At 42.7% G+C, this 26,180-nt stretch overlaps 2 protein-coding genes across 2 annotated transcripts; one reads left to right on the top strand and one right to left on the bottom strand.

Moving 5' to 3' along the window:
- The first annotated feature begins 92 nt into the window (after positions 1-92).
- On the top strand, positions 93-994 carry SNRNP35 (small nuclear ribonucleoprotein 35kDa (U11/U12)). The gene has a single exon (XM_010295167.1). The coding sequence runs from the start codon at positions 174-176 to the stop codon at positions 969-971; it is 798 nt and encodes a 265-aa protein (XP_010293469.1). The 5' UTR covers positions 93-173; the 3' UTR covers positions 972-994.
- A 3,553-nt stretch (positions 995-4,547) lies between these two features.
- On the bottom strand, positions 4,548-22,719 carry RILPL1 (Rab interacting lysosomal protein-like 1; the record flags this gene model as incomplete). Its single annotated transcript, XM_010295177.1, has 6 exons — positions 4,548-5,013; positions 11,708-11,800; positions 12,331-12,503; positions 16,174-16,392; positions 17,713-17,831; positions 22,569-22,719. Coding segments are annotated over 6 exons (900 nt in total), but the record flags the coding sequence as incomplete, so codon positions are not given.
- Positions 22,720-26,180: the final 3,461 nt, after the last annotated feature.

The raw sequence follows: 26,180 nt of genomic DNA, 5'->3' as shown, positions 1-26,180 counted from the left end.
CGGGGAGGTTAACTCGAACAACAGCAATATTGCCTGTTTAAGTTTGTCATGCTTTGGGGGATTTTTGGATGAAAACTACTGTACAGCAGCGCTGAAAGCACTTATTGCGTTACCTGCTCTTCTTCTAAACTGCCTGCGAGTCTGTGCAATGCATGTGTTTTTCCCACTAGACAATGAACGACTGGGCCCCCATAGCAAAGGAGTATGACCCCCTGAAAGCCGGGAGCATTGACGGCACGGATGAAGAGCCCCACGACCGTGCCATATGGAGGGCTATGCTGGCACGCTATGTACCCAACAAGGGAGTTACAGGAGACCCTCACCTCACCCTGTTCATAGCAAGGCTCAATCTTCAGACAACGGAAGAAAAGTTAAAGGAAGTCTTTTCCCGGTATGGAGACATCAGAAAGATCCGTCTGGTTCGAGACCTGGTAACGGGATTTTCCAAGGGTTACGCATTTATTGAGTACAAAGAGGAGCGTGCCCTCTTGAAGGCCCACAGAGATGCTAACAGGCTGGTTATTGATCAACATGAGATCTTCGTAGACTTTGAACTGGAAAGAACTCTGAAAGGGTGGATTCCTCGGAGGCTTGGAGGTGGCTTTGGAGGCAAAAAAGAATCTGGGCAGCTACGGTTTGGAGGACGGGACAGACCTTTCCGAAAGCCCATCAATTTGCCAAACATGAAAAATGACTTCTATGGAGAAGGATCAGGAGAGAAAAGAAACTGGTCTCGTGAGGGAACAAGAGACTGGAGAACAAGAGACCGAGACCATGAAAGGAGCAGAGACAAGCGATGGCTGGAAAAGGAGCGGTCATGGGCTTGGGGTGAAAGTGAGAGAGAGAGGGACTCCAGAGAGGAGAGGAGCAGAGGGAGGGAGAGGAAGGAGAGAGACAGGAAGGACAGGGATAGAGACCGGAGCAGGGGAAGAGACACCAAGAAACAAAGAGACGATGATAAGCATAGATAGGTTACAGTGCCCTGTCATTGGGGTATGGGACTTTCACCTGCTAGCAGCTCTCTGCAGTTCGGTTGTTAATGCAGTTAAGATAGATGTTGAATTGTTCTTCAGAGAAAATAAACTTTTCTATTAATCTTTTTGAACTGGTGAATGCTGTAAGAAATGCACCCCATGTACTGAAGTCGAGTACACACCTTGTAAACACCCATTTGGCTGCCTGGATTAGGGTTCATGAGAGAGCTCCATATTTGATAATTTACATGCCAGATGTCCACACTCATTTCGTGAGACAGATGCCCTTTATGAAATAAGTCACTTGTTGAAGAAATAGCAGCTCAGTTTGTTGCTATTTCATTCCTGAAAAATGTGTCCTAAACCACCAGCTGATGGGAAGTGACTGCATTTTCTTGAAGACACTGGGACAGGTGAGATCTTTAGTAATACTATGTCCTTAACTAGTTCTGTGAGGTGAGAGAGAAGCATGTAATAAGAAATCTGTTTTTTACATCGTGGGAGGATCTCATTCCCTTTTATGAGAGGAATGCGTATGACAGAGCAGTAAGCAGGTCAGAAAACTCGTAATGTTCCTGATCAGTCCATGGACAGTCACTGAAGGACGGTGTCATGGATAAATGTGGTTGCAGCTGCATCCCCTCTGCGAGCGAAGTCTGGCCTGTACAGGGTTTAGATCTTCTTCTGGAAACGGGGCTTGCTGCTGGTCATAGCTGAATGGGGAAAACAGAGGGCAAAGCATCTCCTTTTCCAGAGCCAGGATGTGATATACAGACACTCATCTTCCGCTGAGGACCTTACAGTGCTTTCTAGAAAAGGCTCTTGTCACATTCTTTGTCATCATCAGTTATTCCTAAATATTTGCTAATGTATTTCAAACTGTATTTTTTTTGGTTAGCCTTTGAATGGCCCTATCCTAAACCTTGCCCAGTTTGAGGCTTTATTTCCATGAAGAGTTGTATGAGCCTTTTTCAGGGGAAGGAAGACAGACCCATATGCTGCATGCCCAAGAAGAGATGGTATTAACGTTCCACAAAAAAAAGGACAGAAGTCTTGCAGAAATACTTGTTTTTCAGAAATATTTATTAAACTGTTAAAATGATTTACTGCCCAACAAAAAAAAAAAGAAATCAACCAAAAAAACTTCAGTGATCCTGCACTTTGCAGACAGGATTGTTACACCCCTTACCTGACAACATCCTGGCCCCTTTTCTAAAAGCAGATTTCACTTGAATATTGAGAAACAATATATGACAGATCTTCAAATCTTTACATTCCCTACACTCCATTCTTTCCGATGGCACGTGGACCGTATAAACTCAGCATTTGTAACAGGAGAACGAGGAGTGAAGTGGTTAATGCTAGCAGGTCAGGAGTAACTAATTACATTTTTGAGGTAATGGGCTACAGAGATGAGTGGGGGAAGGTTGTACTGCTTAGTGCCATTGTTTGAACTGGCTGCAGATTTGACCCGACAATGGTGCGCGGGGCTCTGGCGTAAGGGACGAGCTTTACGTGCACTAGGCCGGGAGACGTCCTTTGTCATACACCAGCTTAGGTGCTGCAGAAAAGCGGTTCACTCTGTGTATTTCTGTTATCCCAGTTCATTGCTCTCAGCTGATTTCAAAAGTGATGTGATTATTCAGGCCGCGCAGCCGCTGCATTCTTGCATTGTTTCTGATCCCTGCATCTCTTCTAAATGTGTCAAACGACTGTAAACTATGATAGGGAGAGACTCGACGGGCATCATTCACAATTTACTTTAACTTCCTGATATCACTGTAGTGTACTTTTTTTTTCCTAATATGGAAGTGAAATTGAGATCTTAGCAACGTAAGTGTCATTAAATTAAGACATCCCCCCCATTTAAGAATTGCTTTTCTTACAAGGGGTGAAGTGCTGCTGTTTTATGGATACAGCTTTCTGTAAGCGTAAAACTTAAGATATGTTACCAAAATTGTAGCCAGGCAAAAGCATATCTGCCTACTGCTACCATCAGACGCTACCATCGTTATTTCAGATGCAGATGTCTTTCATGTAAGGCCACATATCTCCCCTGCCCGAACTGCAGCAACACCAGGGAGGCACAGTAAACACTTTCTCTACCTGGAACACGCAGAAGGTCTGTGTTCAAAACAGCACAGTTACAGTCAGGAACACAGCAGCACTCAGCCCACCACTGCAAAAATCGTTTCCTGGCAGTTTCATTATAGACGGGCTAAGAACCATTTGCTGCCCACACACATTAAAGAATCCATAGTCTTGGATCACCCTGTATTAAAAACAACTGGCCTGCACTAAACCCTCTGGCTTGCTGTCATCAGGAGTTCTTCAAGATTTCCTCATACATTCAGTACTTGGAGGAGTTGAAGCTTTACTCCAGCCTGAGCATTGTCTCCTCTTCCCAGTGCCACTCCTGAGAACAGGCTCTTTGCAGAGCAGATGTAGTTGCTGGGGGTCAGGTGCCAACAGCAGCTCACAGCCCCCCCGCACTACGCTACATGTGCAGAAGTTGCCTTCGGCCTTGTCATAACTACATGCTTCTCACCATCAGCACCGTGCTCTCGTAGCACACAGCCAAGCTCACAGAACGACCTCAGCACCTCCCTCGCAAGGAGCCGCGACACGCTCGCCCTCTCCCGCCTGGTGAGGTGCCTTTGTGGAGTGCGTGGCGCAGGGGCAGGGTGCGCGCTGGCACTGGACTGTATGCACAAGTTATGCTGCATGGGGCTTTAGTGTCATGGTTTTTTGTTAAGTACAACCGAGGTCTCACAAGCTCGACTGCAAAGCAGATCTAAACCCCAGCTCCTCACAGCTCAGCTGTGCTGGGCTGTTGCTGGCAAGTTAAGCCCCTGTAACTGCAGGCTACCCAAACATCAGCCAACACCAGCGCAGCAGCCGGCATTCACAGATTCACCCATTCTGCCCAAGTAGTGTTTAGATTAGTCACAGAAAATATTTTGAGTTGGGGTCATCTCTAAGTCAGTTAAAATAGCTAATGTCAGCTAGTTGAAGATGTCTTTCACTCTGAAGTTGGCAGTCTTATCTAGCCAGAAAAGTGGAGTGTGACTTCATTAAAAACCCGTCTGTGGGAAACAGACCTAACTCCTTTACAGCAGCTGTCTGCTACTCCAGGGGGAAGTCCCTGGTAAGAACGAAGAAATTCAAGTGTTAGAATTCCTCCTTGTAAGCGATTTGTTTTCCATTAATACTGCAGAACTCATGGCAAAATACAAGGCACGCTCACCTCATACATCAGTTTCTTCATGCTTTAGGCACTATAAGCAGCAAGGGAAATGTACACTCAATATCCCTCTCAAGGCTCCAGTTTATCAATTTGTATCAGGTGGATTTCCAAGTGGTTACTCTGCAAAATGCAGATGCCAGCTGAACTTGACAGGACACAGCAGTGCTAAGACTTGCTATGGAGGGTGGCCAGCTGTCATATCCCTCTTGAAAAAATTCTTACAGAAATAAAAAGCAAACAACCGATAGTGTTAACAAACAGGGTGAAAGAGTCTTTGCCACTACATACTGTACACTGCAAACAAACTTCTAATAATGGCACAGGTCCTTTTTTTGGTTTAAAGAAGCTTGTGTTACTGTAGTTAATGCATGAACAAGACCATAGACTTGTTACTTGGCACAAAACAAGTCATCTAGAAGCTTCAATGTCCCAGGGTATCAGCAACTGTTACAAGAAAGCTTGGATTCTGTTTTCAGCAGTCACCAAGTAAACAGTGAGGGATCCCTTCTCAAGAGTACGTCTCAAACACAAGCACTGAGGTGTGCAAGGCAAATAAAAGTGATGAGCTGCCGGGTTTGTTTACAGAAGCTTCTTGTTACTAGACTGTTGAGATCTACTGTGGTAAACTGAACACCTCAAGGTTTTAGTCACAGGTGCTGCAGGGCTTCTTGTCCTTGTTCGGTGTAGGAGTCATCTTTATTTGAATTTGACCATTCTCCAAAAGTATCCTGGAAGTGGACATTTTTCTGTGATGCCTGCATACGTTTCTTATCACGAGAGAAGAAACTAAACCTTCCGGGAAGGGAGGAGTAAGGGAGGGGAGGGAAAAGAAAGAAGACTGTTTACTGTTTGAAAACACTTCAAACACCCGACACGATACACAGCACAACAAAACACAGAGCAAAAAAATCTGTTTGCATCTGCAAAAATCAAGGCAGTGAAGCCTGATGGGAGTGCATGTCAAAATGTTATTAGAGATGAAGTCATTGCGATCTCAAGCGGTTTGGCTATGGAAGCTTCAAATAAGCTCTAAATGCTGTTGACTCTACAAGGTGCAGGTATCATTTTAGATGTATGTTCCCCCTTCCCCAGCCCTGAGATAAAGCAGCAACACAATACAGGTTAGTTCCTTGGCATAAGTAAAGTGGTATCTTTGGCATTAAATCTGTATAATTTACCATAAACCAGAAATAGAGAATGTCAGCAGGGAAATTCGTAAGATAAGGAATAAGCCTCCACATTTTTATCCTGTGTACAGATTTTGATACGTAGACTTGATTCCTGCAAAAATACATGCATAAATGCACATATGTGCACAAGCGTTTGCAGGATGAAGGCTCTAAACAAATGCACACAAGTGTGCACGTCATTTCCTGTCACACAGCTTGGGTGCTCTAAGATAATGACGTACATGAACCAACAGCCATTTAATACAACAAGAAACTGCCGGCTGACAACAGAGCTAAAACAATACAGTTGGAAAAATCCTTAGTATCATCTTACTTGTATAGGATGAAGTTACTGGATTAGGCAAATTCAATGTTCGTCATGAGTTCAGTACAAGAGGTGTTAGTGCAGTGTTTAAGTCTGCTGAGAAATGCAAAAGTTGTGGTTCCAGCTACCAAAGGTTGGAATTGGCTGCATAACCTTTTGGTTTCAATGGTGCACTTTGGGAGATAAATACTGTTTTGCTTGCACAGTACCGAGCATAATGCAGTTCTGATCCAGGACAGGAACTGCTAGATGCTTTTACAGTCAGAGACCATGCAAATACAAACTCAACATTGACAGGTGATGGAATATTTTGTCAGGGCATAAACCTGACCCTGTGTCCATGCCCCACCGTTCTCAGCATTCTTCCTCCACCCACACTCCCTTGAGTCTCCCCTCAGTACCATGATCCCAACCGTCCAAGCCGCCTTGTGCAGACCAGGGAGTTCTGCCTTCGATGTCTCTAGTCACATAGGAGGCTGTATTTGAGTGTCAGATGAGGTTTAAGGCAGCTTTCCTGAAAAAATATCCTATCATACGTGCAGGTAAGCATGATGATAATTAAGAATATCAAGAATATTAAGAATAATTATTTCTTGACTAGAAAGTGATATGAAAAGCTACACAAGTGCGATGCCAGATAACTAATGTTGCTAGCAGGACCTGAACTTTTGCATTTCCTGGCTTCAAATGTGCAGCCTTAATAGCAAAAGGAGTCTTTTGCACTTAATTAGCTTCATACTTTTCTACCACCTTCATCACAGGAGCTCATAAATTCACACACATATGCTATGTCTTTTCAGGGCCAGATCCAATTCCAGTTGATCAAAGAAGTGTCTAGTCTCTGAGGCTTTCTGCTGAGCATGTTTGGTCCTGCATGGTCAGGCTTAATATCTTGAAGTCCACACAAAGGACTGCTGTATTTATGCAGTAAGTTTCAAATGTCAAAGTTCAATAATTTTTCACTTTATCGTGAAATTAAGTAAGAGAAAAATATGTTCGTAAATTCTCTACACGAAGCAGAAGGGCTAGGCTTTTTAAATTCCTTCTATAACAATGAAAACTGTTATTATGCCTAGAAGACTGTCATGGAGGATGTTTGGAAAAAGCATGTCTGTGTGGAGAGGAAGGGAATTTAAATACTGTGTTGCTGTTGTAAATATAAAGATCGCTAAAGCAGCAGTTCTAATGCAAAGAGACTTTGCAGTAACAATTATCAGTACGGCAGCCAGGGACAGCCAAGAATAGGATGATAGAATTGATTATCGAGAGCATATACTCTATTGCAAAATACATAATTAAAGACAAAATATACAGTGCATAGATAGAAAGACATGGAAGCAACAGCCTATAATTAACACTGGAAACTAATGTAGATATCAGCCATTACATTCTGTAAATCTAACTAACTGATTTGTAACACGTCATTAGAATGACATGGGTTTCTTAAAAAGCATTGGTGTGAACTGTGAATAGGCACGCTTAGTAAGCCAAATTAACAGATGCTGGTTAAAATTGCATATTGCAACAATTTTCTAAGGAGTAACGACTGGTTTAGCATGGTGACATTAAGGCAGAAGATGATAAAATGTCAGTACTTGAGGATGAGCATGGAGGACTACGATGAGTTGTGTACTGACTGGTCATTCTGATTGGCACTTTGTTCTTCTGTGATCCCACAGGCAGCCCATGAGAATGCAACCAGCAGTGCATGTTAACACAGGGTCATGCAAAAGGAAACCACAGTACCAAACATTTAAAAAACAAAATTCCTACAAGGGACACAAGTCTTCTTATTGGCTGCAATGTGGGATCGTCTGGAATCAATCCAGCTGCTACCATGGGCATTATGGCTGTAAAGATCCTGGTCAGGAAAGTACAGACACAGAAGAGATAAGACTGGAGCAAGGGAAAGAAAAAGCATTCCATTAAAAAGAAAAGAGGCAAACATGATACACAGGGTTACTCTGAATTACCAACACAGGACATGTTACAGGGAGAGGTGGATCTGCATCACCCAAGACAGCTCTCCTCAGTGAAATACTCTTAATTTAGAAAAAGCAGTCATTGTAACAGTTTAAATTGCTTTTGAATTTCTGAAAGATACCACTTTTCTGTTGTGAGGCAGGCTGCAATCTGGGTTGGATTTCATCAAGGTATTACCACCTCTAGCAATGCAGAGCAGAGTGCACATTTTTCTTCCCAAGAGACAAACAGGACATACATAATGAAATGAAGGATGAAGGTGTATGTTAAGAAATACAAAACAGGACTCTGCTGTGACTACTGGATATTTGCACAGAAAACAGGGTTAGACAGGACCAGCGTTACAGTTAAAGTATTTTACAAATGCTACAGTTGATAGTTTCAAGTTAAAAACCAGTATTGCAGGTGAAATCTTCAAATAACCTCCTATGCAAGCTACTTGGTTAAAGGGCCTGTGTATCTGTTCCAAAAGAACCTGCATTGCTTCACATGCAGAAAGATGCCAACTGCAGGCAGCTAAATACTTATTGAAACCTTGCAGCTACTCTAGCAGAAATGCTTCCTCGCTGGCTAGAAGCAAGACTGTTTTTTGTAAATGTTTAGCACTTTCACTACGCATTATACAATTCATGCAGCTTAGAGGTTCAGAGCACGCTGGCTATGTGCTCTCTGCCCAGCCAGCCCCACGCAAACCTGCTAACACACCTTCATCCATACCTGGAACACCCTCTGTTTTTCTAAGGATTCTCCTCAGAGGTTCTCCCTTGTGCCAAACAGTTTTTTGAACTGTGGACTAATGTTAATTAAAGATTAAGTTGAAATCACGAGAGACATTTCACTTGTGACCAAATGCAGCTCTCCCCAACACAGCCATTCTAACTGCTATTCTTAGATTAAAAATGAAAACAAACAAGCAAACGTGGTATCATTAGCAGTAGCTAGGACTTCTGTTTTTACGCATTGTGGCACGGTCCGTGAGCTGCAGAAATGAGACAGACACATCAGCTTTTGTAGACTGCAAGAATAGGAAGAAAACTTATGGTTGTTTCAGGCATTACATCAGTGACAAACAAGCACATATCCTTAAAGAGAAAACAAAAGGGCGTTTTCTGCTCAAAACAGAGGGAGCATTTTTAATCCTTGTACTTTTCCTCCTCAGTAAAGCCTCCTGGTTACATTATTTCATCAAAACTCTGACATGTGATGTGGTAGGGACAAATGTAGAAATCAGTCTGCGATCAGAACTCTTTAGTTAGACTTTGCCTGAAATGTGTGAACCCTGGGAGTGAAAAAAATGTTGATTTCTGTAACTTCTGTTTTCCTTTCTTTATGGGGATGCAGCACAGAATCACCTGAGCACATCTTAGATGACACAGGCTACATATACGTATGTCTCATTCCCTGAGATACGGCATGGTCAAGAAAAGAAAGGGCATGCACAGGCAAGCACAAGACTTGTCTTGAGAGGACAGCAACAGCATCTCCTATTTGTGTACTTCAGCTGTTTGTTTAATCAGGGGGAAAAGTCTGAAACAAAGGGAAAAGCAACCCTGCTTTCCTTTGTAAAGGCGCTCTGCCTGCAGGTACCAGCATTACAAGTTTTCATCACACCCTAAGGTATGGAGAGTTTATGTGTCAGTGTGTTACCCAGAGAGCCATACAGCAAGGTGCTGACAGCACCCTGCCCGGGAGAGGGAGAAGGGAGCTCCGGAGACAGCTTGCAGCAGGCAGGGACTGCAGGTGGGGCAGGAGGGGTGTTATAACAGGGCAGAAGAGATGCTACACTTGGGTTCTTTGTTTCTCCCAGCAGTGAAATTTCCTGTCTTTTTAAAGCCCATCTACAAGTACACTGTTGACAACACACACAGAGAGGAGGGGGGAAAGAAAAGAAACCCACCCTAGACAAATCCTATCCAGACAGGCTGCAAGAATAAGACAAACCTGAAAACTATTACCATCCTTCAGGTTACTTAAGTAGACAGTTTTATCTGCCCTTATTTAATGTGATGGCTAAATGAACAGAGAGCAGAAAGAAACCTGGGGACAGAGCATGGCAGCTAAAGAAAGTCATTTCATCTTAACAGCAGGTCCAACACATGCTTCCACTGTCTGGCAGAAGAGGACTCTTGCCTTTGCTGAAAGGGCCTAAACAACATGATGTTATGTTTTACTGTGTGCGGTTTTAGTTATATGAATTTAACATAGAATCTGAGAAACAGAATGGTTAGACAGGTGTCTGAAAATGTGCATTGACTGAATGGTCTGAAGCTTAGCAGGTTTTCACTAAGAAATTAACTGAGAGGAAGAAAGCACTGACATAACTGGTTGAAAACACTTATGTGCCTCCTGCCATGGCTCCCTGTGTTGCTTCCGCATGTATGCAGAAGGCAGAGTCAAAACTAGTAGCTCGTCAGCATGTGCTCTCTCTTACAAGGTCTGTTTACATTTTTATGCTGCCTTTGCTTCATAAATCGAGCATGGAAACTGCAATCAACCCAAACCAGCCACCCCCTGCAATGGGATAAGCTTTAAAAAGTACTAAAATAAATCTGAAAGAAAAGAGAAGCTTTACAGTTGAGGTCTTGTGAGACAAAGTATCATTATTATCATTCCAGTTGCAGAATGAAAACTTAAGTTTTCAAATTGTATTTCCTAGTCATGTGAGAGGGAAGGTTCTCTCAGCAAACAAAGCAGCACAGACAGAAGCTGGAGTCTACTGAAAATAATTAGAAGTGCTCTCCTGACTTTATGGTGTTTTGGGTCAGTCCATATATTCCAATGGGACTTACAGGGCTGCTGCTATTATTAATCAAGGACTGAAGGTTATGGACATGGGGACAGGATGGAAGAGCTTTTTATGTGGATACAAATGACTGTTCCAAAGTAATTTATGCAGTTAAAAAAGCTAAGCTTCCAGTGTCACAAAAATCCAAAGACTTGATATAAGGTTACAAGACTTAATTTGGAATTAATAAATGTACAAGGAGGGAGTTTCAACAGACAAATGGATTGGCTAACACTGTGATTTTATAATTAAGTGATACACTAGTAAACGCATACCTCTGACAGTAAGCTTAGGTTTCAAACAGTGACATTAAATACTTCACCAGAAGAAGGTGGGGTTCTTTACAGCCAAGAAAGCTAGCATCCTCTCCAGCAGCAAATTTGTTTAGCAACCAAAAGGTTTTTGTGCTGTACACATAGTGCAAGTCAGGGTCTAAAAGCTTAGGTCAAGAGGGAAACGGGCACCTTGCTCTCCACTGCCAACTGCTACAGCTCTGCAGCTGGTTTTGCTTGTGAACAACACTCTTCACGCATCTTCCGAGCATGACCTCGAGGCCAGTGGTTTCTGACACTCCACCACCTTAGGATCTGTGTGTTAAGGAACTAGGACTTGCACTTGAGCAGAAGCATTGTTCCTACAATCCTTGCACACCGAGATCTGGCACTGACTTCAGTTTTGGGCACACAGGACAGGCTGAGCGGTGCTCTGGATAAGACCACAGTTAGTAGCATCTCCCTTTGGAGTATGACTACGTGGCCCAGGCAAGAAAATCTTCTAGAAAGATCAGGTGTCTGTGTTTAAGAGCTCATCAGCTCATACTAGCTATAATAGAACACTGCATCATGGGCTCTTTTGGTTAGCCTGAATAGCGTACTTCAGAAGGAAATATTAGAACTGGAGGTGGCTTCTTAGGCACACCAGTCTGGCCCATAAACACAAGCACATGGAGTACTGTTGGAGTCCCTACTGCTGTCTGCATGCAGGGAGCAAAACGTACCACAGGAAATAATCTGAGACTGAAAGTTGTCCCAGATCTAGGCAAAAGTTTTGGCCAAAGCCAACTGCTGTTTCATGATACCTGTAAAGTGCTCCTCCAGTGTCTCTCCCATATACATTGGGGATGTGGTTATCTTTACTTTTAAGTTCTTTAAAATTGTCCTACCCATAAGAAACATTTAGTATTTGCAGACTATATCCAGTATCCTTAGAAAATATGCTACTTACAGTCGTTTGATTCCAGATTCGGGCTGAGTTGAGGGTTTTGACTGAATTATGGGTGTAGGTTGAGGGGATCTAGTTTCTTCTTCTGTTTCCTCACTTGAAAGAAAAAAAGATAATTAACATTCTTCTCCCAAGCCATGGAAGCACTTTAAGTTCTAAAATTCAATCTAAGGTAGTACTGTTGATAAAGGAATGCAAAAAGATCTGTTCAAAGCTCACTGAAATCAATGGGAGATTCTTCTGTCAACCAAGGAACAGGACCTAGAACTGGGTCTCCTTTCAATATTTTCTTCCCATTGTGACAAGGAGAGGGAGGAATGCATTGAATAAAAGTTCTAGAAAAGATCTAGAAAACCCACTCATCCTTATTTTTGAAGTTCAAAAGTCTTAAATGTTTGTAATCTTTCTAAGATTCAGGGGGAACCTGGGAGTTAGGGAAGGACATAGTTTTTCCCAGTTTTGAGGAACCAGATTCAAACTAAAGCCGTATGCTTGCAAACTCTACTTTAAGCGTTTGCAGAAGTATAAGCTTGTTGGACACTATTTAAGAGCACATTTATTGTTTTCAGACCTGCCCAATGGCTCCTCTGTGTATAGCATGCAACAGGAGAGGATATCTAACCTACCTTTTGTAATATAAAAGCTCCTCTTGAAGTAGAAATACTTTAGATTTCAATTCATTCCTCTCATGAAGGACATCCCGGAGCTCCTGCAAGGTGAATCTTGGACGATTCGGATCTTTTAAGTCCATTGCCATCTTTTCTGACTCTGAGAGGCAGTCATCATTGTTTGGTTCTGCCTAGGAAGTGAAACGTGAGTGAGATTCACCATGTGAGTGCAAGTCTGAGGAGTTTGAAGTATTTATCAGTCTAGTTCTTCCTTTCAGCACTAGTAAATCCTCTTTTAAGAGAAACACAACAATTTTAAGAGGAAAAAAATGTAGAAGGAATTTGTTTTTCATGTTAAAGATTGTCGGCAAGAACAGTTCAGTGACCTGATCACTTTGTTCTTTCCTGAACGATGACACACACAGGACCGGTGAGACCATAGCAGCCCTCTAAAAGATGATCTGAGCTCTATTTTACCTCTCTTCACCTGGTGTTCAGGAGAAGCTTGACCTACAACCAAAGCCCTGTGCTCACAGGAATCTGTCATAGAGTTACATAATTGGGAAAACAAACACACACCAATTGTTTCTAGCAGGCCTGAACACAGGGTCCAACCTGAGCCACCTTATAGGTGATAAGTTTTTTTGTGGAGAAAATTCCTGTGGAATCCAGACTGCCAGGAAGTCCACTGAAAATGTGTAGTTCAATTTCTGATAAATAACTCAGTTTAAGGAATTCATATTTTTAACAAATGGGATAAATCAAACATCAGCCTTTTATATAAACACTGAAAAAACTGCATGGCAAAGGTCATGATAGTTCCTTCCAGCTCCTCCCACAAAGAGATGGCTCCTTTGAATGTAAACAAGTCAAGTGGAGATTTAAGTTTATATGCCCTTAATGCCTTTATTAAAAAGCAGGATTGGTGTTAGCATCAGGATCTGCTACAAAGTGGAAGAAAATTGCAGATGGATGCTACATGAGGCATTTATACACGTGTACCCTTGTCTCTTCTTTTCTTCTGAGAAGAGTCCACTGGAAGCTTGGAGGAATCTTATCTTCCACCCCCCAGTTTCTGTAGCTCCCAACAAGGCAGAACTTGCACTCTAGGCACATGGTTGGGTTCCCAGGCCTGTGGGGCTGCTTCCTGTCACACAGGTAGACTCTAGCACTTGTACAGAACTATTTGGCCCCAACTCCTTGTGAAGATGTCATCTGTATAAACACAGATGACCACCATTCAGGTCTTCTACTGCTGTAGCCACTTCAGAGGCTGCACAGAGCTGAGGACCAGTAAGTAAGAAGTCACAAGCTTCTGGGAAGCGTACTCAGAATCAAGATGCTGAAAAGCAGCTACAAGCCTTTAGAGGTCTGCAGGATTTCCAACAATACAAATAAATACAGGGCACTCTGTTCCAGCAAAGTACATTTGAAATGAGATGCTTTTTGCAAGGACTGACTAGAGGCCAGGACATGAAATCAGAGATGCCAGCAGCCAGGTCAGCCACCCGCCCTCCTAGTAGGATGCCAAGACCAGAGTCTCAGAGCTCCTGTGTTGCAGTGATGCCTCTCTGGGATACAAGCTGGAAATTTGAGGAGCTAAGCACTGACATTCTTAAACCGTGTCCATTTTTTGTAAGTCTGATCTCTCCTTCTTTTGTGCTTGTGTTTGTGAAACAGTTTTGCTATCTATTGATGCACGATTTTAGGTTAAACTTGTCTGGGCTAAGGCTGGTGCATTATCAATTTCTACAGCAGGGATTGCAGTCCTTGTCCTGCAAAGACAAAGCAGCAGAGCAGTGCCCACTTGTCCGTTTGTTTGATTCACTCCATTCAGCCAAATGCATTTCTTTACACAGACTACAATAAAGATTGATGCAGCCTAACAAGGCGTTGAAAAGAAATTACCCAAATACTTTTCCTCTTCTTCAACCCTCTGGACTAGGGTCTGAGACAATGCCTCTTCTTTTGCTGGTATATTTGCTCCACACCTTTGCCCAAATAAGCTATTTTTGCTAGGTTTTGCTCAAATCAGCAAAGACTGAGCAGCTGGTAGATAATGCGAATATACTTGACTGAAGCCAACAAGCAACGTCCATTCCAGAGCATGCAGCTATTCTAGCTTTCTGCTTGCCACTGCAATTCCTGTCTAACCATCATCCTGGCAGAGAGAGCGGAGAATGGCTCTAATTAGAAGAGGCACCATTGCCACGGAACTGATGAGTTAGAGAGAGGTAAAGAATGCATCCTTTCTCTCCAGGGACTGAAGACACTTTCACTCCTGCTGGCTCCACGCCTAGGCTCCACAGCCCCATTTACAAAGCTGGGTGCCCTGGCTGAATTAACAGCTATGAAATCATCCTTTTCATTATTAATACAGTGCTTGCTCAATTCAGCAGTGACGTGGTAACACAACACTGGCTGTAACATTCCAGGAGGACCAGGGTACCCCATCAGCCTTTGCTTCTGCTTCTTGATGTATATTCCTGCCTACAACAAGTGAATTGGCTGTTTCGCTTTCTGCTGCAGTCTATCAGGCATTTACAATGCCTCTTGGTAGTGGAGCTCTTACCAGAGCATCCAGCCAAAGAGCTCTACATGACAGTGCTCTTCTAAGTTCTTTCATATCGTGACAGCTGTTATCCTATTTTGTGCTCTTCTAAGAGCAGCATTAGGAAAGGGAAATACAGCACATTTGCTTTAGTAAAACAGAAGTAGTGTCACATGCACAAAGAAAAATAATAGGAACCCTAAAGAGGACTAAGGAATGCAACAGACCAGAGATGCATCTTTTTCTCAGGAAGCTCCCCTCAAGTTTGCATTCCTTCCGCTCTGATCTTGGCACCAACTCAATTTGCAGATTGCCACTTTATAAGTACTTGAGTATGCAAGCAGTAACATTTGCTTCTCATGAGCATTTGTGCTAGTAACACTTCACTGCACAAATTCTAATAGGAAGCAAAAGCAGAAATAAGGCCAAAGTTGGTTCCTCTAAAAGGTGCCTTTGAATATTTATATGTTGATTTGGTAGCAATAGACCAGCTTAGTCCTGACAGATCAAAAGTGCCATAAGCACTGCAAGGACCAAGTGTGCAGAGTTCTGCATTGCCTCTGGGACCACTTCTGACACAATTTCTTTTCTACTATGGTTCATGTGCCACCACTATCCTAGTGCATTGCACCTTTGGGACCCATTAGGGCTTGCATATTTGCATACTCTGCAACACTTCAGCTACTTGTCAGCTGTTTACCTTTTGGAAACCCCAGACTGTTTAAGGGATCAGTTTGTTTTCCTTTGAGGGAAGGGGTTGATGTGGACAAACAGAATGAAGCCAAACGTACTAATACAGCACTACCAAAACACTACCTTCCTCCAGTACAAACTAGCAGCTGATACTCCAGAGGTTTTGGATTGCTTCATGATGTTTTTAATAGAACACACTTTTTTGAGGCAATGATTTGTTCTGATATCTGGCAAATTCTGCAGCCCAGTGCATGACCCAAAGGTTACACTTCCTAGGACAGGTGATAGGTAGCCAAGTCTAAGGGGAGAGCTGTTCTCTAACGCAGACATCCCACTGCTAACTTGTGCCCCCACTCTGCCTTCTGTGAGACAGAAGGTTTCCTCCTTTAGGAAGGAAGGTTCTGTTCCACTGGGTCATCATCCACGCTAACGGAGCCTTTCCAGTCACAGTGCAATGAGTGACGTTGCTCTCTGTATGTCAAACCTGAACACAAGATGCTGTCCTCAAGTACCACCATTGCCTCTGATGTGTATCAATCACTTTTATCCAGAAAACAGGTACTTGGTCCAAAGCTTTTTAAAAGGCTGCTTAAAAAGTGATTTAAAGTGCCTCTTACCTTTACTTCCTCCCCATTTTGGCTGTCCTCACCCTGCAGCTTTTCTCTCAGTTTCCCCAGCTCTGCTCGCAGGTTGCCCATCTCCTGCTCCTTGGTTTGCAGATACGCTTCTAACTCCACCTTCTGCTCAATCAGCGCCTTCCCCTGAGCCTCAACAACAGTGATCCGGTGCCGCAGGTCATGGTTAATTTTCATTAGCCTGTTCTGTTGCTGCTGAAGCTGTAAAATATTGATGCAATAGGTCAGCATCCATTCAGCCATCAGCCATAATGCCCAAGTCCCAAACATCATGTTAAAGGAAAAGTAGTGGGTTCCTGTTGAATTTAATCTGGAAAATTCTCCCCCCTCCTCACACACAGATTAGTTTTTTTTTAATATCTAATTATCTACTACAGTTGCAGTCACCAAAATTCAATTGGTTTCTAGAGTAAAGAGGCATTTTTCCCTTAGCACGGGGGAATTCTCCAGGTAAATGCAAATCCATCACTTCTGATATTATGTTTCAAAAAAAGCTAAGTTCAAAGATAGGGTGACTTGTAGGATCCTAAATCAAATCTTACCCCAGAGTAGAAGAAAGACAAGACAGAGGAATCCTTAGTATTAAATTTATATTATAAGTACTTTGCTTTGAGCTCTTGGGCTCTCTTATAAGACAGGATGTGACCTGCTGGGCATTGCATGGGCAGCACCAATTTGAAAGGCCACAGCACCTTCCAGAGGGACTTGAGTAGAGCAGAGATCACCTAGGTCTGGCCCTCACTGGCACCAGAAAAGTTCCATGGCCTGAGGTGATGCAGCGTGAGGATGGGAAGTAAAATATGGGTAAGGAGGTCATTCCTCCTGACACAGAAAGAACCAAGACATCATGTGACTCCCAAAGTCACAGTGGAGTCTCTGATTCATCTAAGACTAAACCTGTGGTCCCCCAGGCCACCCCTCCTCTCAGTGACATTCTGTTCACTGCTGGCAAAAGTACATGAGCTGGGCTGGGCTCAGGCCCCTTCCTCCTACCCCCTTCCCGTGCAAAGAGGTAATGCCCATTGCATCCCTGGTGTGAGAGTGCGCATGTGGAGTCCCTGATGACAAACTCCGCAGAGAGGATATGTAAAATATACAGTAGCCCACCACCCTCAGCAGGGGTCTCTCAGGGGGGGCGAGGCATGGGGGTGCACTGCCAAAGGAGAGAGAGATTCAAGAACCAGAGAAAGTTATGTATCCTGTTCCCACAGAAGGGGAGAGGTATCAAGTCTTTAAGGAAACAAACGAAATAACCTGTCCTTCCCCCATCTTCCTCTCTCGTTATGCTGGTTTCCAGTCATGTTCCAGGTGTGCCTGGTCCTGAACGCAGCAAAGGGGGTGTGTGTCTGCACTGAAGACCGCCTAATCATTTTGGACACTCCACAGTTATGCCAGACACTTCAGTTACTGGACTAACAATCTGGCATTGCTTACAAATGCTACATTAACTTAAAACTTGAAACCAGGCTATGGAAGTATGGATGAGAAAGAAGAGAAATAGGAAAACCAAGAACCACTTACAGCCTCTACATCCTCATTTTTAAGTCCGAGTTCCCGGTCCTTTGCTCTGATTTCATCCCTCTGTTTGTCTACCACTTCTTTCAGCTTCTTCATGACTTGCCGCTCCCTCTCTGACATTCCTGGTTAAAAAAGAACACAGAAAACAAATTAAGGACAATCAGGATCTGCTGAGACTGAGAACAATAACAGTGAGAAATATTTAGGTAAAGACTCTGGAAGTTGCCTGCTGGTAGAATTACAGAGAAGCTGTTGGAAGATGCTTTAAAGGTTACTTGAAGGGTAAGAGAGAAAATAGATGACACAATCCACTCCATAAAGCCACTGCACAGAAACTCCTTAAAAAAGGAACTGACAGTCCTCAGAAACATTTATAACAGTGGGCTGACACTGCTACATCTTGCTGCCTCAGTAGTTTTACATCAGTGTATGCACTGTGCCCCAGGGAGCTTGGTTATCTGTGATAATCTGTAGAATCAGCTGGCCAAGGCCTCGTGAAAATTGTAAAAAAGACGGTCTGGATCCTCAGCAAGGTCTAAACAACACATCACTATTGTGGATTGCATCTAAATCCAAACCAGATGAGATGCACTGGACTAGAATGATTTTATGTTAAAACCCAGTTTTGTGTTGTGTGAAAGGGAGATGAAGCAGAACCTTCAGAGGGTACCCCCACCCTAAATCTAGAACGGAAATTTAGCCTGAATTATGGCTACATATTTTCTCCTCATGTTTTGCAACCCTTTCTCCACCCTATTGTGTGATAATTTCTATTTAGAATAACTGTACTTCAGGGAAAAATGCTACATGGCATTTCACTTGTGAAAGATGTTTGGAACATTGCCAAGAATCCAACATTGATCCTGTTTGAAAATAAATAAAGGATTAGATTAACCTGAAATCTGATAATTTCATTAGGATTCATTTTCTGAATCATTAGGAAATGTCATAAATCACAAAACTGGAAGCATTCTTCCATTATTTGCCATTATGGAGATAATCAGGAACTGGCACTACAGTCACGCACTCTTCAGAGCAAACACAGACCAGATGATTTAACTTGGTGAGATGATAAATCTACCACACTAACTTTTGCTGATAACTGCACAGAGACATGCAGTTTGACGGTCCTAAACTATCACATAAAATCACATTGCACAATATCCCATAGGATAGCTTGAAGATGAAAGCCTGTGGTCAGGACAGTGTGTGGCTGCTCTGGCCGAAATCCAGCCCAAGCAGAAGCTCAAATCCAGGGTCTACTGCTGTCTCGTTCTAGTACCTTTGGCAAAGTGCTTAGTTACGTGGGTCATCAGCTTCTTCCATTTATGAACTGCGAGTGGTGATAATTCGCTCACTCCTCTGGAGCGGCTGGAAAGCCACTTCCTTTTTAAAGTGAAACTTTCCTTTTCTAAAGTGAAACTTTAGCCTGTGGTTTCACCCCAGTAGGAGCTAGGAATAGTGAGTGTAGCTATATTCATTAGTACTTGTGAGATGCTTTGAGATCTCTAGATAGCAGGTGCTATTTAAAGCATTAAGTACCATTTCAGTGCTGACTGCTTTTCCTCCCACTGTGCTCATTTTTCTCCGTAACATTTAGTGAACATAAAAGTCTTCAATTGTGCGCACAGATCACTACATTATCATTTTTATTTCAAGAGGAGGGGAAAGGAAAGGTGGGTAGTGTTTGTGAAACAGCCACATCTTCTTCCATTTCCTCAGGCAGGCACTGGGGAAGACAAGGAGGAGATCACTAAGTGCCCTAAAAGTAACTATCTCTAAATGATTCAAACTCTAATAACTGCAAGATTTCAAATTACACACCCAGCTGGCTTCCCTAGGCACATCCTACGAGCAGCTTCCTGTGGATTGCTGTGATCATAGCATTGTTTGAGCAAGAGAAAGGAAAGCAGCTGGGGGAAAAAAAAAAAAAAAAAAAAAGGAAAAGAAAGAAAAAAACCAACATTCTTTAGGTTTATGTTTAGGGACACGTTTACTGTTGTGTTTATACAACATCTACAACAGGACAAAGTGCCAGTCAAGGCCTGTGGCACTATGTCACTACCTACATATTCAGAATAGAAGTTTGCCTCCAGTTTTGAAAGGGAATTGTAGGCTCCTCAGCAGCCTAGCACAAGAGATTCACACAACTGTTGACATCCTTCCTGCTGCTTGTCTATATTACCACAGCCAGTGTGAGACAGCAGCTCCCCTCGTTGCTGTGAAACAGCAGCCTGCTTGTCCTGTTTGACACATGTTGTGTCAAGCTTGCTTGTGGCATTTTACTAGGATATTCCAATCAGTCAGCACCATCAAGTAATGCTCAGTTTGAACCTGGGAGGAGCAGCATTAAAGGATGTTGCAGGCTCACCTTTAACTCTGTGTGTTTTGTGTTCTGCCACATGTCCTTTCACATGAACCTGGCTCTGCTCAGACTCTCAGCAGATGCCCTCTGTGTAGAACACCCCTGTTTAGATAGGATTGCCTCTGCTTCTCTCATAAACATCCTCATTACACTGAAGTGAGGCCCTGTAAACTCTGACGTGACCATTAATTGGCAAAGGACTGAATCTCAGTCTTGCACATCCCAATCACTGGCCTCTGTTGCCTGTGCTAAAAATAACTCTGGTGAGCAAGCAGCAAGCTGTTAATCCCACGGGTTAGCCGCTAAGGGGAGACATGATCACAATACTAAATCATGCTGAGATACGAAGACTGGAGTCTACTCAAAGTTAGTGCAGCCAACAAAGTATTTAGCTTAAAAACCTGCCTCTGTAGACTCTACATGCCTCAGATAAATGATGGAGATTGAAAAAAAGTAGTATGACTGCTTTTTGACACTATCCAAACAAATCACTTAAGACAAACCTATCCCCATTCATTAATGACATTTCCTAAAAGGGAAACAGTTGTGTTTGATATAATAGATCCCAAGAATAAGCTGGGGTTCCTATAAATTTACGTGATTTGACTTAAACTGATGATTTCAGCCAAATATCAGTGATCCCAGAATCTGATCTCTGGAATGGGTTTATGCGTTTTGTTTGTGTTATTATACTTGGGTACCCACAGTAAAAATAACATGAAAAGCATGTCTGGCATTTGCTTGGCTAGCTGAAAGTGAAGAGTATGGCTATATTTAAATACAAGCACATGAGCTGCAGTGAGCTAGATATCCACTGGAAGGGGGGTGGGGCAGGGAAGAAAACAAAGGGGAAGCTGGTTCTTTATAATGAAATGTCATAGTCTTCATGGTCCGTGACTCATCACTGCCATTCTGAAATTTTGCATGGAGTTTGTAAGGCTGATGTTGAGCTACTTCTTTGCCATTAATTGACTCCTAAACTGAAAGCATTGCATTTGTTTTATAAAAGTGATGACCTTGAGAGGTTTAACAATTTTTACTTTTTGAAGATTTCATTATACTTGTCCACAGGGCAAGTGAGCAGTACTCAGCCTCTAGGAGAAAGCAAGTCCAACTTTGGCAGTGTTGCACAGTTTCTTCCACCTACAGCAAACCTCCACTTAATCCAACCTCCAGGTCTGGAAAAGGATAGCTCCTTGTTCCTAATGCTTTACTGGAGAGCTGCAATGGCTCAGCTGTGTGGTCTGGTTTTCAGATCGGCCAGTGACTTTGCACACTACACACAGGATGCTAGCTAGCCTTCTGAGGGAGCCATGGCTTTATGGACAATCAGAACCTACTGTGAAAGTGGAGCTGTGGCTTGAAGCAGTGGACCAGAGTCCTGTCCACATACAAATAGTTCAGGAAGCCACCCACTTCCAGACTGACTCACCATCACAGGCATGTTTTGCTGCTGGAGTGACGCTGTTACCATTCTCAGCTGTCCGCCCCATCTCCCAGCTCAAGGCTGCCTCATCCCCAAAGCTGCACAGTCACTTTTTTCAACTCCCCAGCTTAAACCCCAGCAAAGTATCATGAAATGGACATAGTAGCCAGTGGCCTCAAATGATGTGCTAGGAACTGACAAATAGACATCTAATATACATATAATAGACAAACTGGCAAATAGACATCTGTTCATCTGCCCCTGCTCCTGGGAAAGAGCTATTTGCTGAACTGTGGGTGAGAGCTGAGAATGGCAATTTTTTCAGTTGCTGCAGTGAAATCTACCTGTACTTGCAAGTTGGAATCTTATGTCTTGAACTTCATTCTGCCTCAAGAAAGAAGTTGCCCACAAGTTGGTTGTTTCAACTCTTTAGGAATTCACCCACTCCCTGGATTATAAATCTCTTCACTTACTCTAAATTGGTTGTAAGTCCCAAACAAGTGAGGGAACCCTAAAGGCAGGTAAACCAAGTAAAATCAGTCTCTCCTATTCTAGGAGAATATTGTGATGCTCTCCTAGAATATCTCCATGTGGTAGACTGATATATTCAGACAAAGAAGTCTTGATTTGCTGCTTTACAAACAGCTATCCCAAACAGATCAACTGTTGCACTTTTGTGCATAATGGTGTGAAATAAACATTGCTGAATGGATTATTCTGCTTGTACTAGAAAACATGAGGGCTTAAAAATGTTTTTTGCAAAATGCGAGCTAAAAAGAAGAAAAAAGTGATAGACCAAAAAAAAAAAAAAGGAAGCTAGACTTTACTGTCAGAGATGCTTCTCAGACAAACAAAAAGCTGTTCAGGTTTTTCTTTCCCTCCTACCCCCACCTCTTATGTCTTCGGTGTCACCATGTATGCAGAGATTTTCCAGTCAGGTAAAGAGAGACCAAACCCCAGACCTGCATTAGTCGATAGGAAAAAGCCAAAATATCCAGTCAAAGTATTTTGATAAAGTATTGCTTTTTATAATAAAAGCATGTACTGAATTTGAAGTATCAAACTTGCCTTCATGCTTCTGAAATTCCTCTTCAGTGAAATTAATGTCTTTGTGAGACAAGTTTGTCATCAGTTGTTTATTCTCCTCCTGCAGCTGCGCAATTTGGGTAAGAAGGTCCTGTGCTTCCCCTCTCCAGACATCCTCCACAAGTTCTAATTCCTAAAGGGTAGACCGGGACAACACATTTATAGTTTTAAACATGTTAAAAGTCTTTGACTGGACTATTTACAGATCAAACTAGTAACAATCCTACTGTAATTCTTCTAGAAAACTATTAAATGAGACTACCTTGACTTTCTTAGACAACATCTACTTTTCTAATGCCAGCATCAAGCAACCAACTATGAAAGTCTCCTTTTGCTATATGCTGAATGTAAATTCCTGATCCACACATTTTTGACGTGCAAGTTACCCAAAGGATGGCTCCTTATGCCCCATTTTGCTGTGAGGACCAGATTAAGGGAACTGCTATGTTAGACAAGATAACCAAACATGAGCAACAATTACCTCCTGCATCCTAGGAAGCAGCTGCAAAGGCTGTTATAAATGCCCCAGAAACATCACACTGCGTGGGCCAGAGGAGCCAGGATTAGGCATGCTCATTTTGAAAGAGTAGCATCTCTAGTCTAAGTTTCTGTTATGAAACACAAGTGTAAAATAGTGAGGGCATGATACAGTGCAGCAAACCCAGAGCTCCTAGTCCACATGGTAAACACAAGACAAAACCATGCTGCTTCTTATGTAAATTGTTCTATATGGAATGTCTTGAGTGGTATCTATGTTAGCAGCAGTGAGACTAGTCAACACAACGGCTCCCGTTTGTCAGGACACTGTGTGTCAAGAGCAGCTGTCACCAATCCCTGTAAAGGTCAAATGAGGACAAAAAATATAAAGTCCTCAAAGAAAAACAGTTGTATTTAGAGCTTTATTTGTTCCAAAAGCCTTTGCCATAAATCATACTTCTGCAGTGGGGGACATTCTCTGCTCTATTTTCATGTATGTGCTTCAAACAAAAAAAGCTGCATGCAAATCACCGGAGCCAGGCTGAGTCACTTGCTGACTTTTACATTCATCCAGCATGGCCCTTTCCTACCTAACAACAAAACACATTCAGACAACAACCCCGCCAAGCACAGCTCTAAGCTAAAATAAGCTCTGCTGAGAGATTAAAGGATAGCTTTCTGCTTTGAATGTATGCTCTGATAATGGGAAATCATGTTTCTATTAACTTTCGGGTCCAAATGCCATTTCATTCCAGCATTTATTACTGCATTGCTGACATTTTGTAACTCTTGCTAAAAGTTTTGCAGAAGATGCTACATGACAAACAGATTATAAGTAACATATAGGTGTTGTAAGCTATGCAGACTTAATAATTAAGTAGTAAAGAAAATTTCATCAATCACCTCTATTTTACTTGAAACCCTTTATCTTGAGAAAAAAAACCCAAATCTGTAAAGAAACTTTATACTGCCAAATACCTAGACTATTTACAGTGATGCTGCATGTTACAATTCTAGCTAAAATAATGCGCTGACCTAGTTTAGATAATAAACCAGCACATTCATCAGTTAGAAGCATACTGATAAAAACAAAATAGAACACACACAAAAACTCAAACTATCTGAACTGTTATCATTTAGGTGTGGCTGCACTGTAAACACACAACTATATTAAGGTTTGCCTAGTCAAACTTTCTTATTTATTGCTTTTGAAAAGCCCAACGAATTGGAGCAGAAATTAACTTCTGAAGACTCATTAGTAGAAGTATCAGACAGAGGAGGCAGATCTATGGGCCAGTAGGTGCCAGCCAGCTCAAGAAACTCCAGGCAGCACTAAGCCAGGTTTATAGGCAAAACAGATTAACATCTAAAGATTTTAAATGCTAAAATCTCATAAACTGATGCTTGCAAAGACCACTAAAAAGCTTGTCTGGATTGTTTTGTGGAGGCTTTTGGGTCACAACTATTTCTCAGTCTCTGGCTTTTTCTGCTTAGCAGTACCCGTCCTGTGAAAGAGTTAGTCTTCAAACCCTCACACTGGAACGCAGATGGATGCGACACTACTATTCTATAGGGACTTGATATACTGGGAATCAACTCGATTTTAAAAAAAAAAAAGGTCTCTCTCATGTATTTTATTTTCCCCGTTAAAATATATTTCCACCACAGTTTTATCTGGATTGTCTGAACGCTCCGTGAGCCATTTCCTGACTATTCAAGAATCCGGCAGAGTAGTTAACTGGCAGGGGATGACCTGACATCTGGCAAGTACAGTGTTATGCAGTTGACATGCTCAGGAAACTTTTTAACACATATATGAACTTCAGCAGCATCTACACAGAACATCAACTTGTACAATGATACTGGTGTTGCTACCGGGCCCCGTTCAGTATCCACCACACAGCATTTTGTAAATATCTGAGAGAAAGAATTACTGTTGACCGGCAATACAGTGGTCTCTGTGCAATCCAGGGGGAGATGTGATTTATGGCAGTTCTTCCCAGCGGTGACATGCCCTCAAAAAACCTTCTGGCAGCTAGGGCTCAGGAAGAGCTAATTTGATTCTAGCAGAGGGCCCAGACACAGAATGGGACCAGCACACAGACCACCCACTTGCCTCCAAGTTAGACCTGTTAGAAGAACAAAGGCACAGGTTTGGTTCATGTACTTATATCTATTCTCTAGACCATCTTACTTCATACTCTGGAGACTTACCAGGGTTTTATACATTAAAGATCTTCTACCATCCTTTTCAGAGATACTGCCCTGAGACTTCTGCTGCAAAATGTTGCAGGAATTATCCTGGATTTTTCACATGCTAAGCAAAAGTCCCCTACCTGACTCTTTTTAAAAGATAAAACTTGAATTTAGTTGAATTAAAGCCAACTTTTAACGTTTGAGATCTCTCTTCCAGAAATTCCCTGTCTCCTCTTTATCCTGAACCTGTGTGTGCAAGTAGGAATGGCATGAGGCTGCAATCATCATGATTTAGCAGAGACACTTATTAGAAAAAACATTTCTTTAAATCAGTTACCTGGATGGTTTAAAGAGTAGATCTGCCGCTTCCACTGCGGTAAGCGGAGCAGCTCATGCTGTCCCGCCATATGAGTAACAGGAAATGGGAAATGATCTCTACCTTGCGCTTTTATGGGAGTGGGGTCAGGGAACACTATGACCGCCCCAGATCAAGCCAAGGGACAACATCTTACCATCAGAGGACGGAGCAGGAATCTGGGAGAGGGCTCTTCCCTACTCTTCAGCTCTAACACTGCCCTGAAATCACTTGATCCTCCATATCTCTCTGCTATGACTTGCCTACCCGATGAGTGTGCCAGGAAGACCAGACTGCTAAATCATTCACAGCTCTGGAGAGAAAAGTGTATTATTGTCAGTGACCTTTCCTGGCCTAGCAGGAAGCAGCACTATCCTCTCGTCAGGAGGGGGGATGGAGCAGAAGTCCTAATCGGGGAGACATAAGAGGAAGGAAATGTAGTGACTGGGGAGGGGGTGGAGAAAGGGAAGGAGGGAGGAAACTTCCAGGAGGGAAGGAAAAAAAGCCAACAACACACCCAAACCCTCAGCGACGCTGAGGCAACATCCACGCAGAGCCTGTGCGCC

Source organism: Phaethon lepturus, unplaced genomic scaffold (assembly GCF_000687285.1).
Source record: "Phaethon lepturus isolate BGI_N335 unplaced genomic scaffold, ASM68728v1 scaffold53990, whole genome shotgun sequence".
In the NCBI taxonomy this organism is placed as follows: Eukaryota; Metazoa; Chordata; class Aves; order Phaethontiformes; family Phaethontidae; genus Phaethon; species Phaethon lepturus.
This window is presented reverse-complemented; position numbering and strand designations above follow the sequence as displayed.